This window comes from Coffea arabica, chromosome 2c (assembly GCF_036785885.1).
Source record: "Coffea arabica cultivar ET-39 chromosome 2c, Coffea Arabica ET-39 HiFi, whole genome shotgun sequence".
Taxonomy (NCBI): domain Eukaryota; kingdom Viridiplantae; phylum Streptophyta; class Magnoliopsida; order Gentianales; family Rubiaceae; genus Coffea; species Coffea arabica.
Window position 1 is genome coordinate 16,694,040 of NC_092312.1, and position 23,397 is coordinate 16,717,436.

Below are 23,397 nucleotides of genomic sequence, written 5' to 3' on the forward strand. Positions count from 1 at the left end.
ATCCTGGTGATAAATTCAGGATCAATAAAAAAAAAAGAAAAGAAAAATATATTTCCAAGTCTGGAGTAAATAAAATCTGTGGTCCGTATTGAATCGTTAATGCTGTGTGCATGCCATGCAACTGTACCCCAATTTGATGAATCAGAAATTATGGTTGGCATCAAAATAGTCTAAAATAACAAAAAGATTTCATCTACGAAAGGAAACACTTTTCACTTTAGCAGTAAGAAAATAAAAATTTTCAAATTGCAATTCTGTTTCTTAGAAATACTAGTAGAAGAACTCTAACAATAATGTCATTAAGGAACAAGAGTGGAAAGCCCCAATCTTTAGTTTCAAGACTCTTGTTTTTTTATTATGTCAAATTTGAGTGATAAATCAAAATGAGAGCAAGTGTGCTGCATATGGGCAATGTTTGCATTTAACAGAAGATAAATCTTATATATGCTATCATTGGATAGATGATACATGAGTAAATTTTGAAATTCAAATTCAATCAAATTTTGAGCAAAACCGTTCTATATTTTAGGCAAAAGTCGATTAACGGAGGCGACATTTTTCATTAAGCTATGGGTTAAATTGGCACCTTAGACATCCATGTCCTTAGTCTAGCTACAATTCCTGTGGTTCTCCCTCAATTTATAATTTCAAATCTTTCTCCGTCAAGGATAACTCTTTCACGTGTTTTCCTCCTCTTTTATTTATTTATTTGCCTTTACATGCAAGAATTGTTCGTGTGATACTCATGAATAGAGAATATTTAGATGCGTTTGAAGTATTATTTTCAAGTTTATAAAGATAAAGTTTACGAGTAGTTTATGATTGAGTATAAATGTTTCTTGGAATTTAGATGCGGAACAAATAATTATTAAGAAATCAAGAACACTAAAATAAAAATATAAAAATAAAAGTGACATACAAAATTTAACGTGATTTGATTTAATTACCAAACCTACTTTTCTCACCTCCAAGAACTCTCACACCTAATGTAAAAGATCTAATGCCCCTTGTGTGCCATATGCCATAAGTAATCTATCTATAAGATACATTAGTAACATTACTTGTAGGAAATAAATGCATTGGCAAATTACTCCAAAGTCCAAATAAATAGCAACTGTTAGAAACTATTCATATTAATTAATCCATGCTTAGGGCGGGGATCAAGCATGAAGGTGGGTGAATTTATGACTTCCGATTTTTTTTGTCGATTGGAACGCAATCTCCTCAATATAAGTCCAATCACCACGTGCCACATAATACAATTGGAAAATACTTTTTCTCTTGAGGCAGCTGGACCATTCTCGTAATTCCCTTTTCCCGCAGGAACCCCCTAGTTTTAACTTTTAACCTCCAAAAGATGTTTTCCAACCAATTCGGTCCCTCCCCGCCGCCCCACTTCCTGGTCACGTCCTTCTGGGCCTCCCCTCCCTTCTTTCTCCCTATTTCGATTGTCGAAGTACATATTTGCTTTTGACAAAAAAAAGAAGTACATATTTGCTGAAATAGATAAGCCTCTCAGATTGGATCTGTCTAGAGGATTCTTTCCCCTTTGAGTAAGTTTTTCACTTAATTATTTTCTTTCTACTTCGATCTCTGGGCTTCACATAAATTATCTGTTACGCTAATTTAGTCTCTTATTAATCAAATTTAGTGCAGGATTCTAGATTTTGTTGATTTTTTTTTTTCGAAAATTTCGGAATTGCTGGAAACCGTTCTTTCAGGGTGGTGCAATTGATGATTGCTACGGATGAAATTACTGCTACTTAAGTTTTAAGTGTAAATAATTAGAATTATCACTATGATTTTTTTTAAAGATATTTTCTAAAGGGGGGGGGGGGGTTCGGAGGGAGGGAGTGGTAGTCATCATGGCGACTATTGGGATCAAACCCTGGTTGTATACGAGGGACTTAGACGGTTAACCACTGGGCTATGCTATTCTCAAATCTTATTGGCTCTTTTTTTGATTGTTTATAATTTAGTGGGTGTCATGGTTTATGTTTATTTTCATGTATAGCCTCTGAAACGGTCTTTGATGATGTTTACGTATTGTATGGATGAATTTGGTTTAATGAAAGTGGTAGTTGGGTTGGAATATCTTCTCAGTGTCTGTAAACTTGAGTTGATTGTTGTATTTCTGCCTGGGAGCTAGCATCCCTTAGCAATGGTGGTATTCAGTTGATTACTTTAACGAAGACGTTAAATGGATTTTACTTGAGGTCTAAAGGCGCTTGCTACGTCAAGAAGACGTTAAATGGATTTTACTTGAGGTCTAAAGGCGCTTGCTACGTCAACAATCCGTTCACTTTTAGACTTCCTTAATTTAGTTAGTGAGGAATCAGGTGGTTGCAGCAATTGGTGCTTTGAATCCTATGCAATGTTATGAGGATTAAAAATTACCCTGTCTTTAGGACTGGTGATGATCAAAATGGGGAGACTGCCAGAAGATTCAATTGGTGTTACAGATATATGGACTGGAAAAGTTTACAATGCATATCTTTAGTTGCGTAATTTGTTTTCTTTCAGGCCTTGAAGTAGCACGGTACTACTTTTGAATGCTTATCTTTGTGAATCTGACTCAAAAAGGTTGTTAGGAAATCCTTCCCCCATGTGCGACAGGTTTCTGGTAAAATTGTGGAAAGAGGCTGGGGTTCAAGAGCTAGAGTGATATATCTAGATGGATAGTGTCAGAGAAAAGTGCACTATGTGATTGCTTTTTTTACCCTGCTAGGCTACGTATGAGCACTTCTTAGTACTGAGGTTGGCTTTTCTGTCTTTCTGATAACCATTGTTTTTCATTCTCGTGTTATTGATTTTTCAGATACTGATAATCTCCTCCTTGCTGTCCTTAGCCGTCTAGTTTCAGTATAGCTTGAGATGGATGCCTAAAACACATACTTGTGCATTTAGGAGAACAAGAATTCCTAGTCACCACTTCTTGGCAGAGTGATTGATCATGTAGGACCAGCAATTTTAGCACGTAGCTTGCTTCTTGGGTTTGGTTTTCCAATGTGAAACCATACTATTCTTTGACTGTTTTGTTGGCAAATTCCTACATATCAACGTCCTAAGGCTTGATTGATTTCTAAGGTTCATGATGTTGAGTTGTGTGCATATTTGTGTGTTAAACAAATATTGCTAATATGACATGTTGTAGCCTGGCTGTGGTTTTTTAGTTTATTATCTATGTTGTTGGAATGCCCTTCATTGCTCTAGTTTCACACGTCAATTTGTTTACTTAATTTTGAACCTGTTTTTTCCTATGCCAGAATTTTAAGGCCTTAGTAAATATTTTAATTTTGTTTCTATGCAGTTTTGAGATTCATGGTAGTGGATATGGATTGTGGGACTAGTGAATCAGTGGATACTTCTCACTCAACTGATGAGAATGATGAGGCTGGTGATGTTGGTGATTTTGAATGCAATATCTGCTTTGATTTAGCTCAAAATCCCGTTGTGACACTTTGTGGCCATCTTTACTGCTGGCCTTGCCTGTACCAATGGCTGCAAGGTCATTCGTATTCCCACGAATGTCCGGTTTGTAAAGCCATAATAGCTGAGGAGAAACTGGTTCCTATATATGGAAGGGGCAAAGGAAGATCAGATTCAAAACCCTTCCAAATATCGGGAGTTAATATTCCAAATCGGCCTGTTGGGCAAAGACCACCATCAGCTCCGCCTGTAAATATGAACCACTTCACACAAGATCAGTTGGATCCCATGTCAAATGCAAGGTTTGGAAACCTAACGCTGTCTGCTCTTTTTGGCATTATTCCAGCTGTTTTTAGTTTTCAGATGCATGCAATGCATGATGCCACTGTCTATGGGGCAACGACAGGAGTGCCCTATGTGTTTTCAAGTTCATTCCACGGAGGATACTCTCATGGTTTTCATCACCATTCAACTCAAGTGGAGGGGAAACTGGTCTTTTGGAAGATAATTGCCCTGCTTGCTGGCTTCTTAATACTTTTGCGTCTAATTTTTTAGGCGTTCGATTTCAGAAGTTGGTAGTCATGCTATTGTATGTCGAGAGAACTGTCTAATGCACGTTTGCTTGATCTGTGGTCGAAATGTCGACTTAGTTCTGAAAGTGACATCTTCCTCTGTTCGCATTTCATATCGAATTAGCGTTTGACTTGTGCTCTTTGCTTTCCCTCGACTCAACGTAGATGATTACAATAATGCTTGCTGCTTGCTGGAAAATTAAGAAAACCAGAGCATCCATCTAAGAAAATATGGGTCCAGGCTTACATTTGAAAATTAGCTTTGAAGTTACCAATTTGGTTAATGTTACTACTTCAGACTTCTTCTTTTTCCGATTATGGCTGTGTTATACTCTCCTTCAAGTAAGGTAATTTTGCATTGTAACTCTACATAAACTTTATTCTATTTCAGTTTCAGCGGTGAGGAAGAACCAATTGCAGCTTTTGTAATTTCATTTATGTAAAAATTTGAAAGAACGAATAAATCTTAATTATCCTTGTTTTGTTTTTTTTGGGTTAGTGAAAGGCAGTTCTTACATTTTTTTTTTTTTTTAAAAAAACATCCCAAACGATGACTAAGGCAGTTCTTACTAAATCAGCAGTAATTTTTGAAGTTGTTTGGATAAAAACATTTTGTCGAGCGTTGTGGTCCCTCAACCAATCTGGAACCTGCAGCATATAATTAGAAATTCGATTATAGAAAATCAATCTAAATGAATTCTACTCAATGACGGGGTGATTCAATAAAAATGTTGAGCCAAATTGAAACAGTATAGTGGTATTTAAATTAATTAAACTGGTTTAAAAAAAATTAATTACATGAAATATCTTCTCCCAAACAAACCCAAGTTGGCCATTGCTACCTGCAACCATCCTCGCCCCAACCCCACTTTACGGTTAAAAGTCGTTACACATCACCCCATCTCCTCTCCAGTCTTGCTGAAGCTGCAACAGCAGCAGCAAGAAGTCAAGAAGGCATGGTGTAGTGTAGTAGCAGCTTGTTTTTGCATCAATGGGTTCTCTCCACTTGACTTCCTCCAGGCCCCAATCCCAATCTATTCCATTATCTAAACTTCAGAATGGCACTACTGGTTGTTGTACCAAAACAAGATGCTGCTACTACGGCTACTATCCCTTTTTTCCTAAGCCTCCGTTCTCGCTCCGGAATTCACAAATTAGTTACAGTTTCTGCTGCAGGAATAACGGTCTAGCTTTGGGCTTTACTGTATCATATAAGCTCGAAACCTCGAAAGATAATATTTTGACGCAAAGCAAGAAGAAGAAGAAGAAGGAGGACGAGGAGGATAAGAAGAGCAAGATTGTAGTCCCGGAGTCCAATGAGGAGGCGCCTTCGCTTTCAGAGGAGGGAACCGCCGGAATAAGTAATGGCAGCACCCGACAACCGGCCACTCGGAAGAGCCAGTTGGGAGGGGTAGGAGGGTCATGGAAGAGTAGTATTTGGAGGAGGGTGTTGGCTATTCTCTCTAATTTGCCTTTGGCTCTAGCAGAAATGGCCGCTGTTGCTGCCCTGATGGCTTTGGGTAATTGCACTAAATTTTTCTCTCTTACCAGCAAGTTTCCTTTTCTTGATGTCCTAATACGATGCAGCATCAGATTCAGTTATTTCTAACTTGGATATTCCAATGTCAGTTACTGAACTGATACCAGTCAATTTAAATGTTATACTTGCGAGTATTCTGAATCTATATCCAAAGAAAAAAGGGGGTACAAGCTATAAGTAATAGGCAGTATTGTTGTGATCATTTTCTGACAGGAACTGTGATTGATCAAGGCGAGACACCGGACTTTTATTTTCACAAGTATCCTGAAGATAATCCTGTCCTGGGATTCTTCACGTGGAGATGGGTTCTCACCCTTGGTTTCGATCACATGTTTACATCCCCTATTTTCTTTGGAACTTTGGCTCTCTTGGGAGCATCACTCATGGCTTGTACGTACACTACCCAGATCCCCCTTGTCAGAGTAGCAAGAAGGTCCGATTTCTCTGTTACTATATTAAGTTGGGTAATGTGTTTTCTCTTCCGGAGGTCTTAAGAGGAAACGGCTTTCATCTTTTGCTCAAATAGGCTACAGGAGAATAAAAAGGACCAAGTATATCTCTGTATGGATTTTACTTTACGTTTCCTGCTCATTTACTTCCAATGAAGTTGCTTAAAACTCCAAAGTCCTTTTTGCAAAAACAAAGATCATGTTTTTTTGTTTCGTGTATCAAACAAGCAAACAAAATGATTTCCCTTGTGTGTCTTTTTCCTTGCCTTCTTTGCTAGGTTGCAAATAGAGAGAGACTTGATTATATGTGGTTTGGTTTAACAGATGGTCTTTCTTATACTCGGCTGAGGTGATTCGGAAGCAGGAATACACTGACATTCTACCTCAAGCGTCGATTAAGGATTTAGGTGTCATTCTGATGGGAGCTGGATATGAGGTCTGATGTTCTCTTTAGCTTTCTTTCTTGCCTCTGTCTGTACTTCTTATTAAGTCATATTAGCAAAAGAGTAAAAACATTACATGGGGCTGGTCGAAAACGTAGAGAAGACTAGTTAGTGAACATGTATCATGTAGTCTCCTCTACTTGACAAATTTTATATACGAGATTTATCAGTTTTAAAATTATACTGCAAGGTTCTTGTTTCACCCCGAAGCAGATATCTAGGATAAGCCTGCCCTCCCTTGCTCTAATGTGGTTCAAATCTGACATCATCCCAAAAGGGGAGAGGGGTTGGGGGCAGGGAGTTGTGTACCTGAAGGATAGCAAGGCAGACATAAGTTCATAGGTGCCGTTAGTGTCAATGATTGATGTGTTCAAACTTCTGGTAATGTAAGATAGTGTTGAGAAATTTTTTATAGCATCTCTTTTGAACTCAGAAGCATCCAAAGTAATTACCTTTTATTAGTGGAACTTTTAATGATTTAAAATTACATTTAAATTAAACCAGAGACTTTAGTTTGCAGTGATTAATACTGCTTCCAATTTTGTTAAAAGAAAGTGGCCACATTTGCTCTTGAGATTTGTGATAACTTTTTGAAGTGCTCATAGATGCTGAGTTAACACGTAAGTTTGAAAAGTACTGATAATGTGGACTTCTTTAGACTTGTGTGGTGTTTCTCTTAGTGATTTTGCAGTTTCTACATCGTGCTTGTCTGAAATTCTTTGAATCGATTCCTTGATACTGAACTAGATCTTTGCAACTGTCTGTTTCTTCAGGTATTCTTGGAAGGACCATCTTTGTATGCCTTTAAGGGTTTGGCTGGTCGGTTTGCTCCAATTGGAGTACATTTAGCACTGCTGCTGATAATGGCTGGAGGAACTCTCAGTTCTGCTGGTAGCTTCAGAGGATCAGTAACAGTTCCACAAGGCCTAAATTTTGTTGTAGGAGATGTACTGGGACCCAGTGGATTTTTATCTATGCCATCAGAGGCGTTCAACACAGAAGTTCATGTCAATAGGTTTTACATGGACTATTATGACAGTGGAGAGGTAGTCTGCACTAAAAATAACAGAAACAAAAGCATTTCTTCAATTTTCTTTTTGCCTAGCTAGTTGTTTCTGTTATCCAATTCAGCTAATTTGTTCTTTTATCTTTTTGTTTCTTTAATAGGTAAGACAGTTCCACACTGACCTTTCATTACTTGACCTCAATGGCAAGGAGGTGATGAGGAAAACTATAAGTGTGAATGATCCATTGAGGTATGGAGGAATTACTATATACCAGACAGACTGGAGTCTTTCAGCACTTCAAATATTGAAGGATAATGAAGGGCCATTCAATTTGGCAATGGCACCTCTTCAAATCAATGGTGACAAGAAACTCTATGGAACATTCCTGCCTATTGGAGATGTTAATTCTCCTGATGTCAAGGGAATGTATGTTTGTTTTATTAGTACATGTAACTTGTGGAGATCTCTAGTTTTGTATCTCTTTTGGAAAATCATTTAGCATATTCCCCTATAAAAATGCCCGTACTATGGGGAAGCAAGTTTTTTCTTTACTTATTTCTTAAAGTGTTGGACGGGGGTTTTGCTGAATTCTACTCTGTTTTAGTTGGATAACCTTTGATAAAAGCTTGAAACCATTTAAATTGCATCAAAGGGGGAATTAGCTGCAGTCATATGCAGGAGATAAGACTTGCATTTTCTCTTTGTTATTATGGAGATGTGTTGTTAGGAACCAAGATTTGCCTTTCAATTGATATTTTCCGCATACAAAGTTCCTTTGTTCTAACATTTTCTTTGAATATTCAGATCAATGCTAGCTCGTGATCTCCAGTCAATTGTCCTCTATGATCAACAAGGAAAGTTTGTTGGAGTAAGACGGCCAAACTCAAAGCTCCCAATTGACATAGATGGCATTAAAATTGTCATTGTTGATGCAATTGGTAGTACTGGGCTGGACATAAAGGTAATTAACTTGCCTTCAACTTTTTATGTTTGGAGTTTGCCTTGTCTTCTTTTTGATATATTTTTCTTTTCCTCTTCTTTTCATAATTATTGTACATCCCTGTTTCCATATAGACTGACCCTGGGGTGCCAATTGTTTATGCTGGTTTTGGTGCTTTAATGCTCACAACTTGCATCAGTTTTTTATCTCACTCACAGGTAAAGATTCGGCTTATGACATTTTGGCAATCCATATGGTTTATAATCCTGATCCTGCAAGTTCATTTTTTTGTTTCATATGTTATCCAATCTCGAAGATTTGGGCCTTGCAAGACGGTACAGAGGTGATTATTGGAGGGAAGACAAATCGTGCAAAAGGTGAATTTCCAGAGGAGATGAATCTCTTACTTGATCAAGTCCCTGAATTAGTTGAATCATCTTCTCCTCAGCAATCTGATGTTATCAGTGGCTGATGTAACACTCTACGCTGGGACAAAGAAGCATCTTAAGATGAAATTTCAGCTAATGCACACACTCTGCATTTGGAATATGATGCAGGAAATTGTCAATTGGGTTTGACTTGACTGCTTAAGATATTGGTGCATCGAGCTTGATTGAAGATAAACCAGATATTGCTTTCACTCTCGTCACATATCCCAAGGATTTAAAGTATGCTTGTCAACTTATCTGACTGTCGCATCAGATGATTCATGAAGCAAATTCTTGACACTGGTTAATCAATCAAATTTGTATACCAATATTCTTTAATCTCAGGCATCTTTCATGTGGTGTGTTGGGCTGGTTTGAAGTCTTTGGTTTCCTTAGGTTATTTGCATTGTATAGTTAATATCATTAGTCATACATATGTGAATAAGCAGCAAATTTTTTTCCATCCAATATGCGTATACTTCATTCCGTTTCTGTTGTCTCCTTTCCCTTGTAGCAGCGTGCATTTGGTCCATCAACTGTTCCTTGTTGCAGGCTTATTTTGGTTTAGGGTGCGTTAACATTCACCTTTTCACTTTTGTAGAAATTCTTAAAACGGCCAGAACTTTCACCTCCCCCCCCCCCACCCCCGGCGACAAAAAACCAAAAGAAAAACACACACACAGCAGCATCAATGGACACACACTGTTTCTTATGCCTACATCAAGACGCGGTGTCTGTTGGAGGCTGGCGGTAAAATGCCTACAGTTTAAACTCCACAGTCCACATAGTTTTGCACATTCATGCAGCACTCAAAATATTTTACATTTCGAGACAAAAAGGTGATTATGGAACAGCTTTATCTTCTCCGCAGGTGTTGCAACCTTTTTCCAATGTTGTAAAATCTAATACGCCGCGTCGCGGATGCGGGTCGGTACTATGGCGATCCTACCTTCCCCTAAAGCGAATCGAAGGGTTTGGCGAACTGCCTGCTCAACTCTCGTAAGGACTACTGATCCGAAACATATGTAAATCCTACCGAACGCGTAACTAAACTTCAATTCTTTCCAACGGATACAAGAAAAGTATACATAGCCAGCGAATCATGCATTTCCGAATCATGCATTTCAATTAATATACGGAACCATACACTTGCCTAAATGTATACATTGGAGTTTTCAACAAGTTAACTTGAAGTTCAAGTCAGAATAGTCATAATGTATCAAAGTATACCTAGGGTTTACTATTATAAAGGAGCGTAAACAAAAGAATGTCTACCACTAGCTCGACTTTTTCTTCCAAAAATCATAGTTTCCAAAACATTGAACCCTGTAAGGAAAACAAAGATAACGGAAAGGGGGTAAGATAGAAACTCAATGAGGTACCACAAGTACAAGCAGTCTAGAATCATGGAACTCACTTTGGAGGCAATTATACATATCAACTAAGGAATTGAACAAACACCTCAAATAAAAGGATACATGTGGCTCTCAAGAGTCAAATTTCCATTGCAGTACTTAATCTACACGCGTTGACTCTCCGTTAATGTTTGAAGAACAAACATGACCGTAGACCCCACTTTACACCAAATTTCATCCACCAAACATGCCTCTTACCGGGCTCAAACACCTCAACAGGACCAGGGATGGTAATACTCGAGTATACCGGAAATTTAGAGTCTCCAATACCCAAAAATTTCCCAGGAACAAGCCCCCATGGATTGTCAATTTTTCTCGACCAAACCCTTGCTAGTTCGATTCAGTTAACTCCCCATGAGATTGAGTTCAGATTTCACAGGCACAGGGAGATCGTTGGATACAAGCTTCAAACGACATCACATCAGGCACAGGCAACAGATTCAAGTTTATACAGTAAACTAGTCACACAGGCCAAAGAACGAGTGTGATAAAGTACACTCTCGTCTCGTACAGATAAACAGATGGTACAGGCATTCCAGTCACAAATTTCAAGTACAGATAAACCAATTAACAACGAATCATGGGCGTGGTACACTCACCAGTTCAAACAAGGATAACTTCAAAAGTTTCCTTTCAAAGGATGCCTTTAATCACTGGCACGTCCTAGAACAGCCAAGGAAAACCATTGAAACTCGATTACGAGTCGTATGCCTATCCAATGAACTACTTTCACTCGCAGGCAAAGTGTTACGAGTCGTATGTCATAGTAAGTAACAGGGTGCTAAAGGTAACAAGATAACAAAGTAACCAGGCAACAAGTGAAATTATGACACGAGTGATTTTAAGACTTTAAAACTCAAAGGTAACAAGATATAAATTTACCTTTCAAACCAGAATTTTCGCAGCCATGACACAAGTGAAATCATAAGATTGCTTACCTCCTAATCGAAATAGTTTTCACTCAAATTTAAGCACAAAGGTTTAACCAATGTTTGGAAAAAATTTTGGCCAAAACTAAATCATGAAAAGATTAAAAAACAAAGGTAATAGACTTCGCTATCACTTGACCAACAAACGGAAATTTCAGCCAACTACTTGGAGGAAAATACCAATGCAAATCCTTCCATTTCAACCAAAATTCAACATTTAAGTAAAATTTATAGATATACCAAGTATCGTAAGCAAGTTTGTCAGCAAATCGATCTAAATTTGAAGGAATCAAGTAGCCCTAAAATTTTGGACAGCATGCTCTTTGTATTTCGCTATTTTTAAGCCATTTATGACTTCATTTTTTTTCCTCAACTCAGCCCAATTCAACACATAAGTAAACTTAATACAATAGCTTTTTAACTAGGCTCAATGTTATCCAATTACAAGACAAGTCTAACAATGCGACCGGAAACAAGTTTTAAAAACAAATAGCTAAACAACAGATTGGACGTCTTATAGCATTTTGGTCACAACTGAAGTTATGCTCATTGGATTGGGGTACACTTTATGCCGTTTTGAAACTAAGACAGAGAACTACATTTTCTATGGAGACATCAACACCCAAATCGTGTATTTTTAAGGTCAAAATGTGCAATCTCAGAGAGCACAGAAAGGCAGTCAGGAGTATTTTAGTCATTTCACATGCTACAGTGTTCCAATTGAGCTGAAATTTTGCAGGCAACTAGTTAACTCCATTCCCTACAACTTTCATGTTTTGACCTAGACCTGATTCAGCCTCTTACATACTCAGATATACAGGTCAGAAACAGGACAGATTTCTCTTTAAATTCATTTACTTTCCACCCTACAATCACATCACCAATCTCAAATCAAATCAATCACAATTGCACACACAACACATAAGTTATAAAATATACCTAACTAGGGCCACAATACCCTTCAATTTGAACTAAGTGATAGCTCCAAAACCAACCACAATAAAGTCCCAATTTGAAACCCTAAAGCTGAAATTTAACCACACAAGCTGAAATTTTCGTAAGCAACCAAAACTAGCATATAAAAGTTTCATTTTACACATAACAAAGCTATCATTTCATGGCAATTGTTCAAGCATCAATTAAAACCAGAAAATTCACCAAAAATTTGAATTTCCCAAGTCACCACTTTCTTCATGAATTTTTTCCATAAAACTATAAAACTCACAACTCTAAACTACTAATTGACAATTAATTGAAGTAGAGGGAAATTCTAGCCAATGTTACCTTGTTCCTCCAAGAAAGCTAGAAGCTTAGTGCTTTCCCTTCCAAAATCACTCCACCACAAGCTTTAATCTTCCCTAAAGAGCAACTTATATGGAGTAGTTTGCAATTTAATCGGTTGAAATTCAAGATTTGAGCAAGAAATTGAAGTGGAAGTTGAAGGATTTTCTCTTGTTTTTTTCTCTACAAGGTTCGGTCAAGAGGGGATGAAAAGTGAGGAAAGTTTGGTCAAAATTGGTTTTAAGAAAGTTAAGAAACCTTTGGTCAAGTCCAACTTCGAATTGGATCGCGCCACTTAGCACCTTGAATGTTTAATCTCATCCTCTTGCTTACCAATGATTAATTATCTAATTAATCTCTAATTATCTTCTAATACTTGGTAAAATAATATCCCTTAATCCAAAACTTTATCTAGTCGTCAAAATTTATCGTACTTAACGCACTAGTGAGTCCCACCCACGTCCAATATACACTATTAATGTCACATGAACTAACTTATACCGAAAAAATATCTTGAAAACTTAATTTTCTTATAAAAATAGCTAGAAAAATAATATAATAAAGAAAAGTATAGAAAAAGTATGCATGGAATTAAAATAATGGCTAGAAAATAAAAAATTTTCGGGTTCACACAAGTATAGTTATCAATGCCAAATTTTGCTTGACTTCTGGATGTCGGGGACAAGCACAACTTGGCTTTTGTGGAATCATTGACATATGCGGAGTATGAGACTTTAATCTCATTCTTAAACAGGTTTTCCAAATAATACCCATCAACAGACACAAAGCCACGATTCACCATTTTTCTATGGATTACAGCTCCGACCAAACAAAGGCATAAAAGACTAGAGTTGGTGAGGTCAATGGTGGTTGCATCGTCATCATGCTTTTCACCAAACATTGCTAATATAAAAGCAAGAAATTGCTTGTCGGTGTATATGTAGCAGTCTAATAAAATCCGAATATGTATGTAGTAATGCAATTCTTCCTCTTATCCTTAACTGGACATCAAATTCTAATGGAGACTTCTTTGTTTAGCATACCGAAATATTCCACTGCTAATGACGGATTCAGAGCCAGACATGCACCCGATCCCTTGAAATCTCTCTCTATTCCCACATGAATGCATTGCCGTGTTGACCTTAAACTATGAAGTTTGGTCGTTGCCAAGACATGACAATCACCAAACCAACCTCAGTGAAACAGGGATATTATTATTATTCTTATTTTAAAAAAGAAGGATTTAGTTGGTGGTGTTCATGTATATGTGAATTGAGAAACTATACAATAATGATGTGTGATGACGTTAGGGTCGAACTGGTAGGATGCTTGGAGTTGAAAGCGTCGATGGGGGCTCTTACCCTCAATGATGATCATCATGGGGTAGGCTGGGTAGCACGAATGCAGAATAACAAACCTACCCCTGTATTCTGCTCCAGTCTACCATGCGAGACTGCTTTATTGGTGATTGACTTTATCTGTCATCAACAGTTATGATATTCGTGGGAAGCGAGTTGCATTTGATAAAAAAGAAACGTAAATTAGAACAGAGCCCATAATAGGGAGGTGCTACCTGCTTATTTTGTCTGCAGCTTTTTCTTTTTCTTTTTCTTTTTTTGTCTGCAGCTTAATCGTAAAGGCAGACAGAAACCATTATATTAATTATTTGCATCATGCATATATTTGATGAGAGAGCTGAGGAAGAAACAGATTCTAGTGCTGCAATGGAACCAATAATGAGTCTTGAGATAGAGGAAAAGGAAGATAAGCAGCGAAAGCGAGTTGGTGGGAAAAAGATTTGCGGGAGGAGCTGGAATGAATCGAAGAAAATGTGGGAGATTGCAGCTCCGGCTATACTTACAGCGGTAGCTCAGTTTTCTTTCGAGTTTGTCACGGCTGCATTCATTGGCCATTTGGGGGAAGTCGAGCTTGCTGCTGTCTCCGTTGTGCAAAATGTCATTGAAGGCTTTGTATATGGAATAATGGTACGTCATATCTGACACCATCTCTCATGTTTGTGTTGCATTGCATATCAAAATTTGTGTCTCTACTCTCTAGAATGAAGAGATCGTGGAAATGCTGGGAAGTTTTGTTCTAAATTCACATGAAATTACGAACTCCTCATTTGTCTCTTGTTTTAAATTAAACAATATATATATTTTTTAACATGGTTGGATTTGCAATAATATCTTCTGTTTTTATTTGGTGTATTAGCTAGGAATGGGAAGTGCCCTTGAGACCCTCTGTGGTCAGGCTGTTGGAGCAGGACAATTTGAAATGCTTGGGGTGTACATGCAGAGATCCTGCATAATTACTTTAGTTACTGCATTGCTGTTATCACCGTTTTACATCTTCACAGCACCATTGCTAAAGCTGCTTCACCAAGATCCAAGAATTTCCCATCTTGCCGGGAAATATGCTCTGTGGGTGATTCCTCAATTGTTTGCATACGCATTGAACTTCCCGATACAGAAGTTTCTTCAAGCTCAAAGCAAAATATGGGTCATGACGATAATTTCATTGGTGATGTTGGGAATTCATGTTCTGTTGAATTGGATTTTTGTGACAATGCTTGGGCATGGCCTGCTTGGTGCGGCTGTTGCTGGAAACGTCTCTTGGTGGCTTATGGTATTGGCTCAGATAATATATGTCGTCGGAGGGTTTTTCCCTGAAGCATGGACCGGATTTTCTTCATTAGCATTCAAACAACTTGCTTCATTCGTCAAGTTCTCTCTTGCATCAGCCATCATGCTATGGTCCGTACCTTTTTGACTTCATAAATGCTAAAGATACTTCGTTTTGACTTCACAAATATACTGATGCTATCCTCTGTGATGTTGTCAGCTTGGAGCTTTGGTATTATACTGTAGTGATCCTTATGGTAGGCTGGTTAAAGAATCCGGAAATTGCAGTAGATGCTGTATCAATCTGGTTAGTGCCTTTTTCTTGGTTCTTTTTGTTTCTTAGTGATTACTGGAAAGGTGGTTGGCCGTTTGGCCTCAGAATTAATGTGGGTGCTTGCTTACACTCCGTTCTTTGGCTGTTGCAGCATGAACTTGCAACTATGGACGCTGATGATCGCTCTAGGTTTCAATGCAGCCGTTAGGTAAGAGATCTTCCCAATCAGAAAAAGATGGCAAAGCAATGTATTAATATGCATTAACAACTTTTTTTTTTTTTTGCATCACATTTTCCAGCGTACGTGTTTCAAATGAACTTGGAGCTGGACGCCCAAAAGCTGCAAAATTCTCAACCGTGGTGGCCGTCACCACATCCACGATATTTGGGATAATTTTCACGGTCATAATTCTTGCAACAAAGGGACAGTTCCCCAGAATCTTTTCTGACAAACCTGAGGTCATAAGGGAGACATCCAAGTTAGGCTATTTCCTAGCAGCAACAGTCTTCCTCAATAGCATCCAACCTGTGCTTCATGGTAACAGCTTGAATTGCCTAGACTTTTAGACATTTATGAATTGGCGAATCATAAATAATCATAAACCGAAATTGAAATTTGGGATTGCAGGAATGGCAGTTGGAGCAGGGTGGCAGTTTTCAGTGGCACTGGTGAACGCTGGGTGTTACTACGTATTTGGCCTTCCTTTCGGTGCCTTGCTGGGTTACAAATTCAAACTCGGCGTAAAAGGCATCTGGGCAGGGATGTTAGCCGGTTGCCTGCTTCAAACAGTCATTTTGGTTGTGAACGTTTTCCGGGCTAACTGGAGCAACGAGGTTCGGATTGCAATTTTAACTTTCCATTACTTGATTTTCATCCATGAAAATGACGAGAGGACTTGGAAAAGAAATTCTGTCCTGGGATTTTTCAACCTGCATCGAGCATATTGATTTGATAGTCAAAAAGTAAATACCTAAAGTTGATTTTTTTAGGGCATAAACTAAGAAACAACGCCGCAACGAGTGTCGCAAAAAATGGCTTACAAAAGACTTTGTATTCTATTGAAACCAAAAATGAGTTTATGTTATTCAAACATCAACTCACAAACTCATGAAACAAATTAACACAATTTCTGACTCACAATTATTATAAAAAAAAAAATCTCAATAAAATTACTTGATAACATGATCTTTGATTAATAAATATCATAACAACAAGATTTATTTAACTACTAACTAAATTGTTTTAGTACCAAACACAGTCTAGTAAAATTTGCAAAAGTTGGCATGCGTCAACAAAATAAGCCAGTATAGGTGGGCGTATCAGCAAAGTCGTTTTTGCTTGTTTACTGTTGGAAGAGATGGGAGTAGGTGAAGTAGGTGGTGTTTTCTGGTGCAGGCATTGCAAGCAGAAGAGCGGGTGAGGTCGTATGCAGTAACGCCGCTGCCCCATGATGAGATTGACGCAATTGAGATGTTGGATGCTCCGACTTCCTGCTAATGCTCAAAGTCTTTTAGGTGCAGCTCTAATGGTCTTCCTTCCAACTTGTACAACCTCCCTTGATTCCATTGCTTGGATCCGCTTTCCTCTAGGCTTCAGTAGCAGAGTTTCTTCGGGCCCAACTTATCATTATTATTTTGTTTCCACGTCTGCTTCATTGAAAATACTCTTTTGAGTGTTTTAGCCGGAGTCGGTCGAAGACTTTTAAATCAGAAAAGGTGCAAGCAAATGAAAAAAAACTTGATCATCCGTGACAACTTCTCGTGCAGCTCTCTCTATCTTAAAAGTTGAAAGACGCCCGTCCCCCCGTCTTCCCAAACCAAATGTACGGACGGTATGAAAAAGCTCTCCATCTTTAAGAGGTTGCTGCTTTTTAAGATACTTGAACGGCTGGAACAAACACGGATGACGTTGAGTGAATAAACTCTGCTTGCTTTTACTAGCGAGTGAATAGGTTTTAACCAATCTCTTTTACTATCTATCAATACTTTCCAGAGCTGACAGATTATGTCAAGATTTCGCTCTGGGAATGGTGATCAACTTTGTCTCAAATTTGGTATGGGAACAGAAGTGCTGGACGCTGAATAACATGATGGAGAAAGTCGACATAAAATGCCAAAAATAAGATATCACCTGCAGTTTCTGGTAGACCCCCTAACTCTAAGAAGAAACCATTCGATGGATGTGGAAGCAATAGGCAATTTTGCTTAATGAAAAACGTTGAAGTTCATTAGGGGGGTGACAATCTTGTCAACTTAGGCGGGCACCAAACCCATCTTTTTCACACTAGTTGGTGGGTATTTTTTGGCTGCCATAACTAATAAAATGCCCGACGGAAGAGCAAACTAGCAAGTCTGCCGCTAATATATCAAAAATTCAACCTTCATAGGAAGAAAAAAATTAAGGAGGCCAATACAAACTCAACCAATACAGCCGCAATTTGCTCTTAATGATTATCTTTAGACCCCATAGTAGGTGAGTTATTATAAAACGTGGTGACAACCCAGTTCTCAGCAACATTCTTCATTTCCTGACATATATAAGTCAAACAAATCAGTGGGACAAAGAGAATCTACTCTTTCCTTTTTTTGTTTTCCGAAATACAAAAAACAGGCCTGGAACTCTGGTCGTCAGGTAATAAAATTTAAGGGTGAACGGAGCAAAAGAAAATCATCTTGAATGGAGGAACAACATCCTGAACTTAGCAGACAGGTGACTGAGATTCTACACAAGAGAAAGACCCCAGAGAAGTTGTGGAAGGAGACAAAGAAGACATGGGACATCGCCCTACCAGCTATAATAACAGCAGTTACACAATTCTCCCTCGAACTTGTCACTTCTGCCTTTGCCGGACATCTGGGAGATGCTGAGCTTGCTGCAGTCTCTGTGGTTCAGAATGTTATAGATGGCTTTGTCTATGGGGTCATGGTATGTTTTTATACCATACTTTTATTTGAGCACTAAAGAATGATGATACTACTATATTTCTCTGTGTTGCTTCCTTCATGAAGCTTTCGGGAAACTTATAAGGTTCAGCCAATTTTCATTTTTTTTTCCCACTTGTAGAATGCATCAGTACTTTTGTTTCTTTTCGAGTCAGCTTGTTAGAAAGTTTATTAAATTTTAACATGTGACAAGAAGTAAAATATACTTGTACCAGAGGTGGAATTTTCAGTTGCTCGTGCCTAACATTCAATGACTTTCTCTGTTTTTGTATAATCTTTCCTTCGTAGTTGGGGATGGGTAGTGCTCTTGAAACCCTTTGTGGTCAAGCGGTCGGTGCTGGACAAGTTGGCATGCTTGGAATCTACCTGCAGAGGTCATGGATCATCACCATCGTCACAGCTTTGTTCTTGACTCCTATTTACGTGTTTGCCTCGCCCATACTCAAGCTTTTACACCAAAACAGAGATATCTCCAACCTTGCCGGTAAATTTGCACTGTGGGTGATACCTCAGCTGTTTGCATATGCTCTGAACTTCCCCGTACAGAAGTTCTTCCAATCTCAAAGCAAAGTTTGGATGATGACGATGCTCTCTATAGCGTCATTGGCGCTCCATGTGTTACTAAATTGGGTTCTCGTGACGAAGCTCGGCCACGGCTTGCTCGGTGCTGCAATGGCAGGAAACATCACATGGTTTCTGCTGGATATATCCCAAATAATCTATGCAATATCAGGTTGTTTTCCAGATGCATGGAACGGCTTTTCCTGGTTAGCTTTTAAGTCACTGACCAACTTTGTCAAGCTCTCACTTGCGTCAGCAATAATGTTATGGTGAGTGATGAATACTAGCAACTTACAGACTTTATATAAAAAATCCGAAAGTGTAAACAGAAACAGAAACTTTGGCAGCTTGGAATTATGGTACTTTACAGCAGTTATCCTGATGGTAGGAGGTTTGAAGGATGCTGCAGTCGCAATCGATGCCATATCAATCTGGTTAGTTCCGTATTCTCTTTTCTCACCTCCAGTGGAGTATAATAGGAAAACTTAGTCTTTTCTATCCACCTTGTTCTACAGTCTTAAGGAACAATGACAGATAACCATCTTGTTGCACCTTCTGTGGATGTAACAGTATGAACTTGCAGCTATGGACAATGATGATTGCCGTAGGCTTCAATGCATCGGTCAGGTATGTCATTTATCTTCAAGATAAAGATTATTGCTAAAATACAGATGAAATAATGACCTAAAAATCTTGTGGAGAGAGCAACACAGGACCGACAACCTTCAGATACATTTCACCTTACCTTTATCAACAAGCAGATTTTGCACATACACTGTTGAAACGTTTTGAATGAGTTCTGAAGCAAATGCTGCTGTCTGCAGGATTAAAATTTAAGGGTGAAAAGGAGTGATTCAATTCATCTTCTAATTTTGTAAATTAAGTAGCAGTATTATATCGGTCATTCCAACAAAAAGAGAAACTTCTTGATGGGGTTGATTTTGCAGTGTAAGAGTGTCAAATGAACTCGGAGCCGGGAAACCAAACGCTGCAAAGTTCTCAATCATAGTCAATGTTTTGACATCTGGGATACTTGGAATTGTCTTTGCCGCAATCATCATTGGCACAAAAAGCAAGTTTCCCTTATTGTTTACAGATAAGGCACAGGTCATAAAAAAGACATCCAAGCTGGGATACGTTCTCGCAGCAACCATATTCCTCAACAGCATCCAACTAGTTTTAAACGGTTGGTTTTTGTATATTATCTAGCATCTAAAACATTACTTCAGTACAAGATTGACAAAGTTCTGAATTCATCATCATCATCATCAGTTGTCTTAATTAAGAATTTTAAGACAAGAAAAACAAGATGCATATTATAGTATAGCTGCTCATCTAGGTATTAGCAAAAAGTGCTCAAAAAGCTGCTTGTTATCATATTTATGTACTACTAGTATGAATCCAGAAAAGAATTGATTGTTCTAGGGATCATTAATTGCAGGGGTAGCTGTTGGTGGAGGATGGCAGTTCTCAGTAGCATTGCTTAATATAGTGTGCTATTATGCAATCGGGCTTCCATTTGGAGCAGTGCTTGGCTACAAATTCAATCTGGGGGTGCAGGGCATCTGGTGGGCAATGTTCGGCGGTAGTCTTCTCCAGACTGTCATCCTGTTAGTCATCATATCTCGAACAAATTGGCATAAAGAGGTAAATATAAAACTCAACCCCAACAGAAGTGAACAGTAAAGAATCCAGGGGAAGGGTTTAGAGGGTTGGTAATCTGATTTTACTGGATTACCTAATTATCCAATGATGCAATGCAGGCTGTGGAAGCTGATGACCGTGTGAAAACATGGGGAGGAGCCACCGCCCCAACGGACCTGCCTCAACCTCAAGAAACTACCTGACATTTCTGCACTCCGAACCGGTTGCTGCCCGAATGGCAATTACTATTGGGCCGTCAGCCGGTTTGATTTCATCAGTCTTTCAGCCAGAATTGGAGTTAAAATTGACCGGATCAACTCTGTTTCGGTCAAGCAAAAAGGAAAAAAATTGCCCGGATAATGTTGATCATGTAATTTACTTCAGCACGTACTTTATCTCAAAAGGAAAAAAAAATAAACAAAGAAAGGATTTGAATCACTGTTAATTGCTCATTGTCTTACTAGATCAAACCAAATTAGCTTCGTTGCAATCTGAAGCGAGGAACTCAAAACTCGAAATAAACAAGTAAAAGATACAAAGCTCGCGTTTCTTGTCTCCCCAACTTCTAAGAACACTCCTGTCCTGTCAAAAAAAAAAAAGCTAAGAACACTTTTTTAGGTACCCCGCAGAAAGTTTGTCTTTAATTATCTAAAGATCAAAACTTGTCCCTTTATCAGAAATTCTCTAGGCCGTGCACTTGCTGTTTGTGCAAACTCCAGGACGTCAGTTGTCAGTTGTCACCTGAGAAGAGAGAGCAGTAGAGAGGAGAAAAGACAAGAGTCGGATTCTTGAATGGAGGAAAACCATCATGAATCAGGGACTGAGCAACGGCCCAGGAGAAGAGTTCATTCAAGTAAATGGTAGGCTGAGTCTAAAAAGACGTGGAAAATAGCTTTGCCAGCCATGCTCACTTCAGTCTCTCAATTCTCTATCGACTTTGTGTGCACAGCCTTCGCTGGACATCTAGGAGCTTTGCGACTTGCTGCAGTCACTGAGGCTGAGAATGTCATAATTTGCTTTGCCTATGGGGTAAATGGCATGTTTTCTGTTGTCCAACTGTTTGTCTGTGATTATCACTCTTCATCTTCTGTTCATTTTACATGTTTTGGGGTGGGATGCTACTTCATATTATTTTCTAATGGTCAAAATCCTATGCTGCAGGAGCAGCACCCTTCAATCATCTCTGATTGTTGAATCCTAACATTTTGTATCATTTTCCGAAAGAATTTCGTTTAGTTTTTTTCCTCCTCCGTCTTGAATTGCAGCCAGTTATATATATTAGTACTAGCTCTCAACATGCAATCTGAACTCGAGAAGACTTTGCACTCCTAGAGAAGAACAAGCACGACCTGGCACATGCATTATGTAACATCTCTAATATATGTAATCATCGTAATGTAGCGAATCTAAAGTTGCAGCAACAATGTAACCTCGATACAACGGATTGACTCTGCAATTCTTTTCTGTTTTTCCTATTTCTTCCCTAGTAGTTTGGGATGGGAAGTGCCCTTGAAACACTCTCCAGTCAAGCAGTTGTGGCCGAAAAGTTCAACATGCTTGGAATCTACTTGCAGAGGTCATGGATCATAGCTCTGATAACACCTCTCGAATTTACTTTTTTACATCACCAATACTAAAGGTTTTACACCAAAACAAAGATATATCAAACCATGCTGGTAAATATTCGGTGCTGGTGATTCCTCAATTGTTTGCCTGCGCTTTAAACTTATCCCATAACAGAAATTTGTCCAATCTCAGAGCAAAATCTGGGTCATGACCATGCTTTCTATTGCGTCACAGGCAATCTCTGTGTTGTTAAATTGCGTTCTTGGTACAAAGCTTGGATATTCCTTAGCTTAAATTTAATTTAAAAAAAAAAAAAAAAAAAAGTCTAACATCTTTCGCTGTGAGTGATGCTATATATTGTTCACTACTTCCTTAATCTTGCAACTGGGGAGAGGGCTGGAGTTGAACATACAACTAAAAGAGTTCTCTGCATTCATGTCTGTCATCCACACTATACAGGAAGCCTTGAAACTGGCTTGGATGTGGAATGGTTGTTTGCACTGGCTCCAAAGTAAATGGTCAAATCCCACATGATTTTTAGGTGAAAATTGAGTTTTAAGACATGGTTCATCAGCCCACCTTAAAGCATATTAATTAATTTGGATAGCGCCAGTTGAAGAACGGATAAATTACATGGGGATGGCACAACGCAGCCCCAAGAAAGTTCCTAATTGAGTTGAACTGAAATAGAGAGAGCATCCAAGTGAGGCATTTCAGTTAAACGGTCACAAGGAGTTGGAAATCATAGATAAGTTCTTTCCACCAGCCGTGCATTTGCAATCAAACTAGGATCCTGGCTTTTGGCAATCATTTGTGTAGGATAGTTAAAACCTTTGATTCAAGTACAACTTTGAATCTTTGGCCTTCAGCTTTTAGAAACGTAAAAGCATTGATGTTAATCGAAGAGGTGAAGGTTTAACGAGAGCACAACTTGAAAAATCAATTCCACAAATATTCACGTCCTCGGAATTGTTGTCATCCTTTTTGCACGTTTCAGATCAGTATATTAGCCTCGGTGTGTTGCCACTTTTCCAATTCACAGCTGCTGAACGACAACGAACTGTCTTTTCGAGATAACAATGCATGTAAAAAACTTTCATCGTGGCTAGTAATTGTTTTCTAGAATGTATTTTGAGGTATTTTTAAAATTTAAAATTTTATTGAAATATTTTTAAAATTTTATAAAACTTCACCATCCCTTCTTCCTCCCGCAACCCCCTCCCCCTGCCCCATTTTCTGGATGGAGGAGAGAAGGGAGGGAAAGAGGAGGAGAAGGAAAAGGAGGAGAGAATGGAGGGAAAAATCGGAATGAAAAGGGAGGACAGGAGGTGGAGGTGGTCTGTGGTGGATGA

The 23,397-nt window shown here is 38.6% G+C and overlaps 4 protein-coding genes and 1 long non-coding RNA gene across 7 annotated transcripts; 4 read left to right on the plus strand and 1 right to left on the minus strand.

Moving 5' to 3' along the window:
• Positions 1 to 1,341: 1,341 nt before the first annotated feature.
• On the plus strand, positions 1,342 to 4,141 carry LOC113731327 (uncharacterized). 2 transcript variants are annotated; one of them, XM_072074694.1, is made up of 3 exons: positions 1,342 to 1,553; positions 2,592 to 2,757; positions 3,311 to 4,141. In XM_072074694.1, exon 3 carries the CDS (start codon positions 3,322 to 3,324, stop codon positions 3,982 to 3,984), a length of 663 nt encoding a protein of 220 aa, XP_071930795.1. In that variant the 5' UTR covers positions 1,342 to 1,553; positions 2,592 to 2,757; positions 3,311 to 3,321; the 3' UTR covers positions 3,985 to 4,141. The 2 variants fall into 2 exon arrangements, with proteins under 2 accessions (XP_071930795.1, XP_027112332.1); XM_027256531.2 differs by lacking the exon at positions 2,592 to 2,757 and having other exon boundaries at positions 1,345 to 1,553.
• Positions 4,142 to 4,831: 690 nt separating this feature from the next.
• Positions 4,832 to 9,271, plus strand: LOC113731328 (cytochrome c biogenesis protein CCS1, chloroplastic-like). The gene is made up of 8 exons (XM_027256533.2): positions 4,832 to 5,521; positions 5,755 to 5,974; positions 6,315 to 6,426; positions 7,207 to 7,479; positions 7,601 to 7,866; positions 8,245 to 8,401; positions 8,515 to 8,598; positions 8,697 to 9,271. The coding sequence occupies exons 1-8, from the start codon at positions 4,993 to 4,995 to the stop codon at positions 8,850 to 8,852; spliced, it is 1,797 nt and encodes a 598-aa protein (XP_027112334.1). The 5' UTR covers positions 4,832 to 4,992; the 3' UTR covers positions 8,853 to 9,271.
• A 644-nt stretch (positions 9,272 to 9,915) lies between these two features.
• On the minus strand, positions 9,916 to 12,629 carry LOC140035850 (uncharacterized). The gene is made up of 2 exons (XR_011839762.1): positions 12,437 to 12,629; positions 9,916 to 10,134 (listed from the first exon to the last, which is right to left on the minus strand). It is a non-coding gene; the product is annotated as an uncharacterized lncRNA (long non-coding RNA).
• Positions 12,630 to 13,778: 1,149 nt separating this feature from the next.
• Positions 13,779 to 17,388, plus strand: LOC113726353 (protein DETOXIFICATION 33-like). Its single transcript, XM_072074695.1, has 7 exons — positions 13,779 to 14,418; positions 14,648 to 15,189; positions 15,278 to 15,364; positions 15,483 to 15,539; positions 15,631 to 15,869; positions 15,960 to 16,165; positions 16,728 to 17,388. The coding sequence occupies exons 1-7, from the start codon at positions 14,107 to 14,109 to the stop codon at positions 16,827 to 16,829; spliced, it is 1,545 nt and encodes a 514-aa protein (XP_071930796.1). The 5' UTR covers positions 13,779 to 14,106; the 3' UTR covers positions 16,830 to 17,388.
• A 285-nt stretch (positions 17,389 to 17,673) lies between these two features.
• LOC113731330 (protein DETOXIFICATION 33-like) lies at positions 17,674 to 21,659 on the plus strand. Of its 2 annotated transcripts, XR_003458526.2 has the most exons (8): positions 17,674 to 18,257; positions 18,563 to 19,104; positions 19,183 to 19,269; positions 19,406 to 19,462; positions 19,783 to 20,021; positions 20,277 to 20,482; positions 20,599 to 20,849; positions 21,157 to 21,659. XR_003458526.2 is itself a non-coding variant. In XM_027256536.2 (7 exons), the coding sequence occupies exons 1-7, from the start codon at positions 18,009 to 18,011 to the stop codon at positions 20,680 to 20,682; spliced, it is 1,464 nt and encodes a 487-aa protein (XP_027112337.1). In that variant the 5' UTR covers positions 17,674 to 18,008; the 3' UTR covers positions 20,683 to 20,924. The 2 variants fall into 2 exon arrangements, 1 of the variants encoding a protein (XP_027112337.1); XM_027256536.2 differs by lacking the exon at positions 21,157 to 21,659 and having other exon boundaries at positions 20,599 to 20,924.
• The last annotated feature ends 1,738 nt before the right edge of the window (positions 21,660 to 23,397 follow it).

Bases quoted from the DNA above. Each gene is read 5' to 3' on its own strand.
- LOC113731327 (XM_072074694.1), top strand. From the start codon at position 3,322: ATGGTAGTGGATATGGATTGTGGGACTAGTGAATCAGTGGATACTTCT.
- LOC113731328 (XM_027256533.2), top strand. From the start codon at position 4,993: ATGGGTTCTCTCCACTTGACTTCCTCCAGGCCCCAATCCCAATCTATT. The intron at 5,522-5,754 runs GTAATTGCACTA...ATTTTCTGACAG, and splicing joins TGCTGCCCTGATGGCTTTGG to GAACTGTGATTGATCAAGGC. The intron at 8,599-8,696 runs GTAAAGATTCGG...CCAATCTCGAAG, and splicing joins GTTTTTTATCTCACTCACAG to ATTTGGGCCTTGCAAGACGG.
- LOC113726353 (XM_072074695.1), top strand. From the start codon at position 14,107: ATGCATATATTTGATGAGAGAGCTGAGGAAGAAACAGATTCTAGTGCT. The intron at 15,190-15,277 runs GTCCGTACCTTT...TGATGTTGTCAG, and splicing joins GCATCAGCCATCATGCTATG to CTTGGAGCTTTGGTATTATA. The intron at 15,540-15,630 runs GTAAGAGATCTT...CACATTTTCCAG, and splicing joins GGTTTCAATGCAGCCGTTAG to CGTACGTGTTTCAAATGAAC.
- LOC113731330 (XM_027256536.2), top strand. From the start codon at position 18,009: ATGGAGGAACAACATCCTGAACTTAGCAGACAGGTGACTGAGATTCTA. The intron at 18,258-18,562 runs GTATGTTTTTAT...TTTCCTTCGTAG, and splicing joins GCTTTGTCTATGGGGTCATG to TTGGGGATGGGTAGTGCTCT. The intron at 20,022-20,276 runs GTTGGTTTTTGT...CATTAATTGCAG, and splicing joins CATCCAACTAGTTTTAAACG to GGGTAGCTGTTGGTGGAGGA.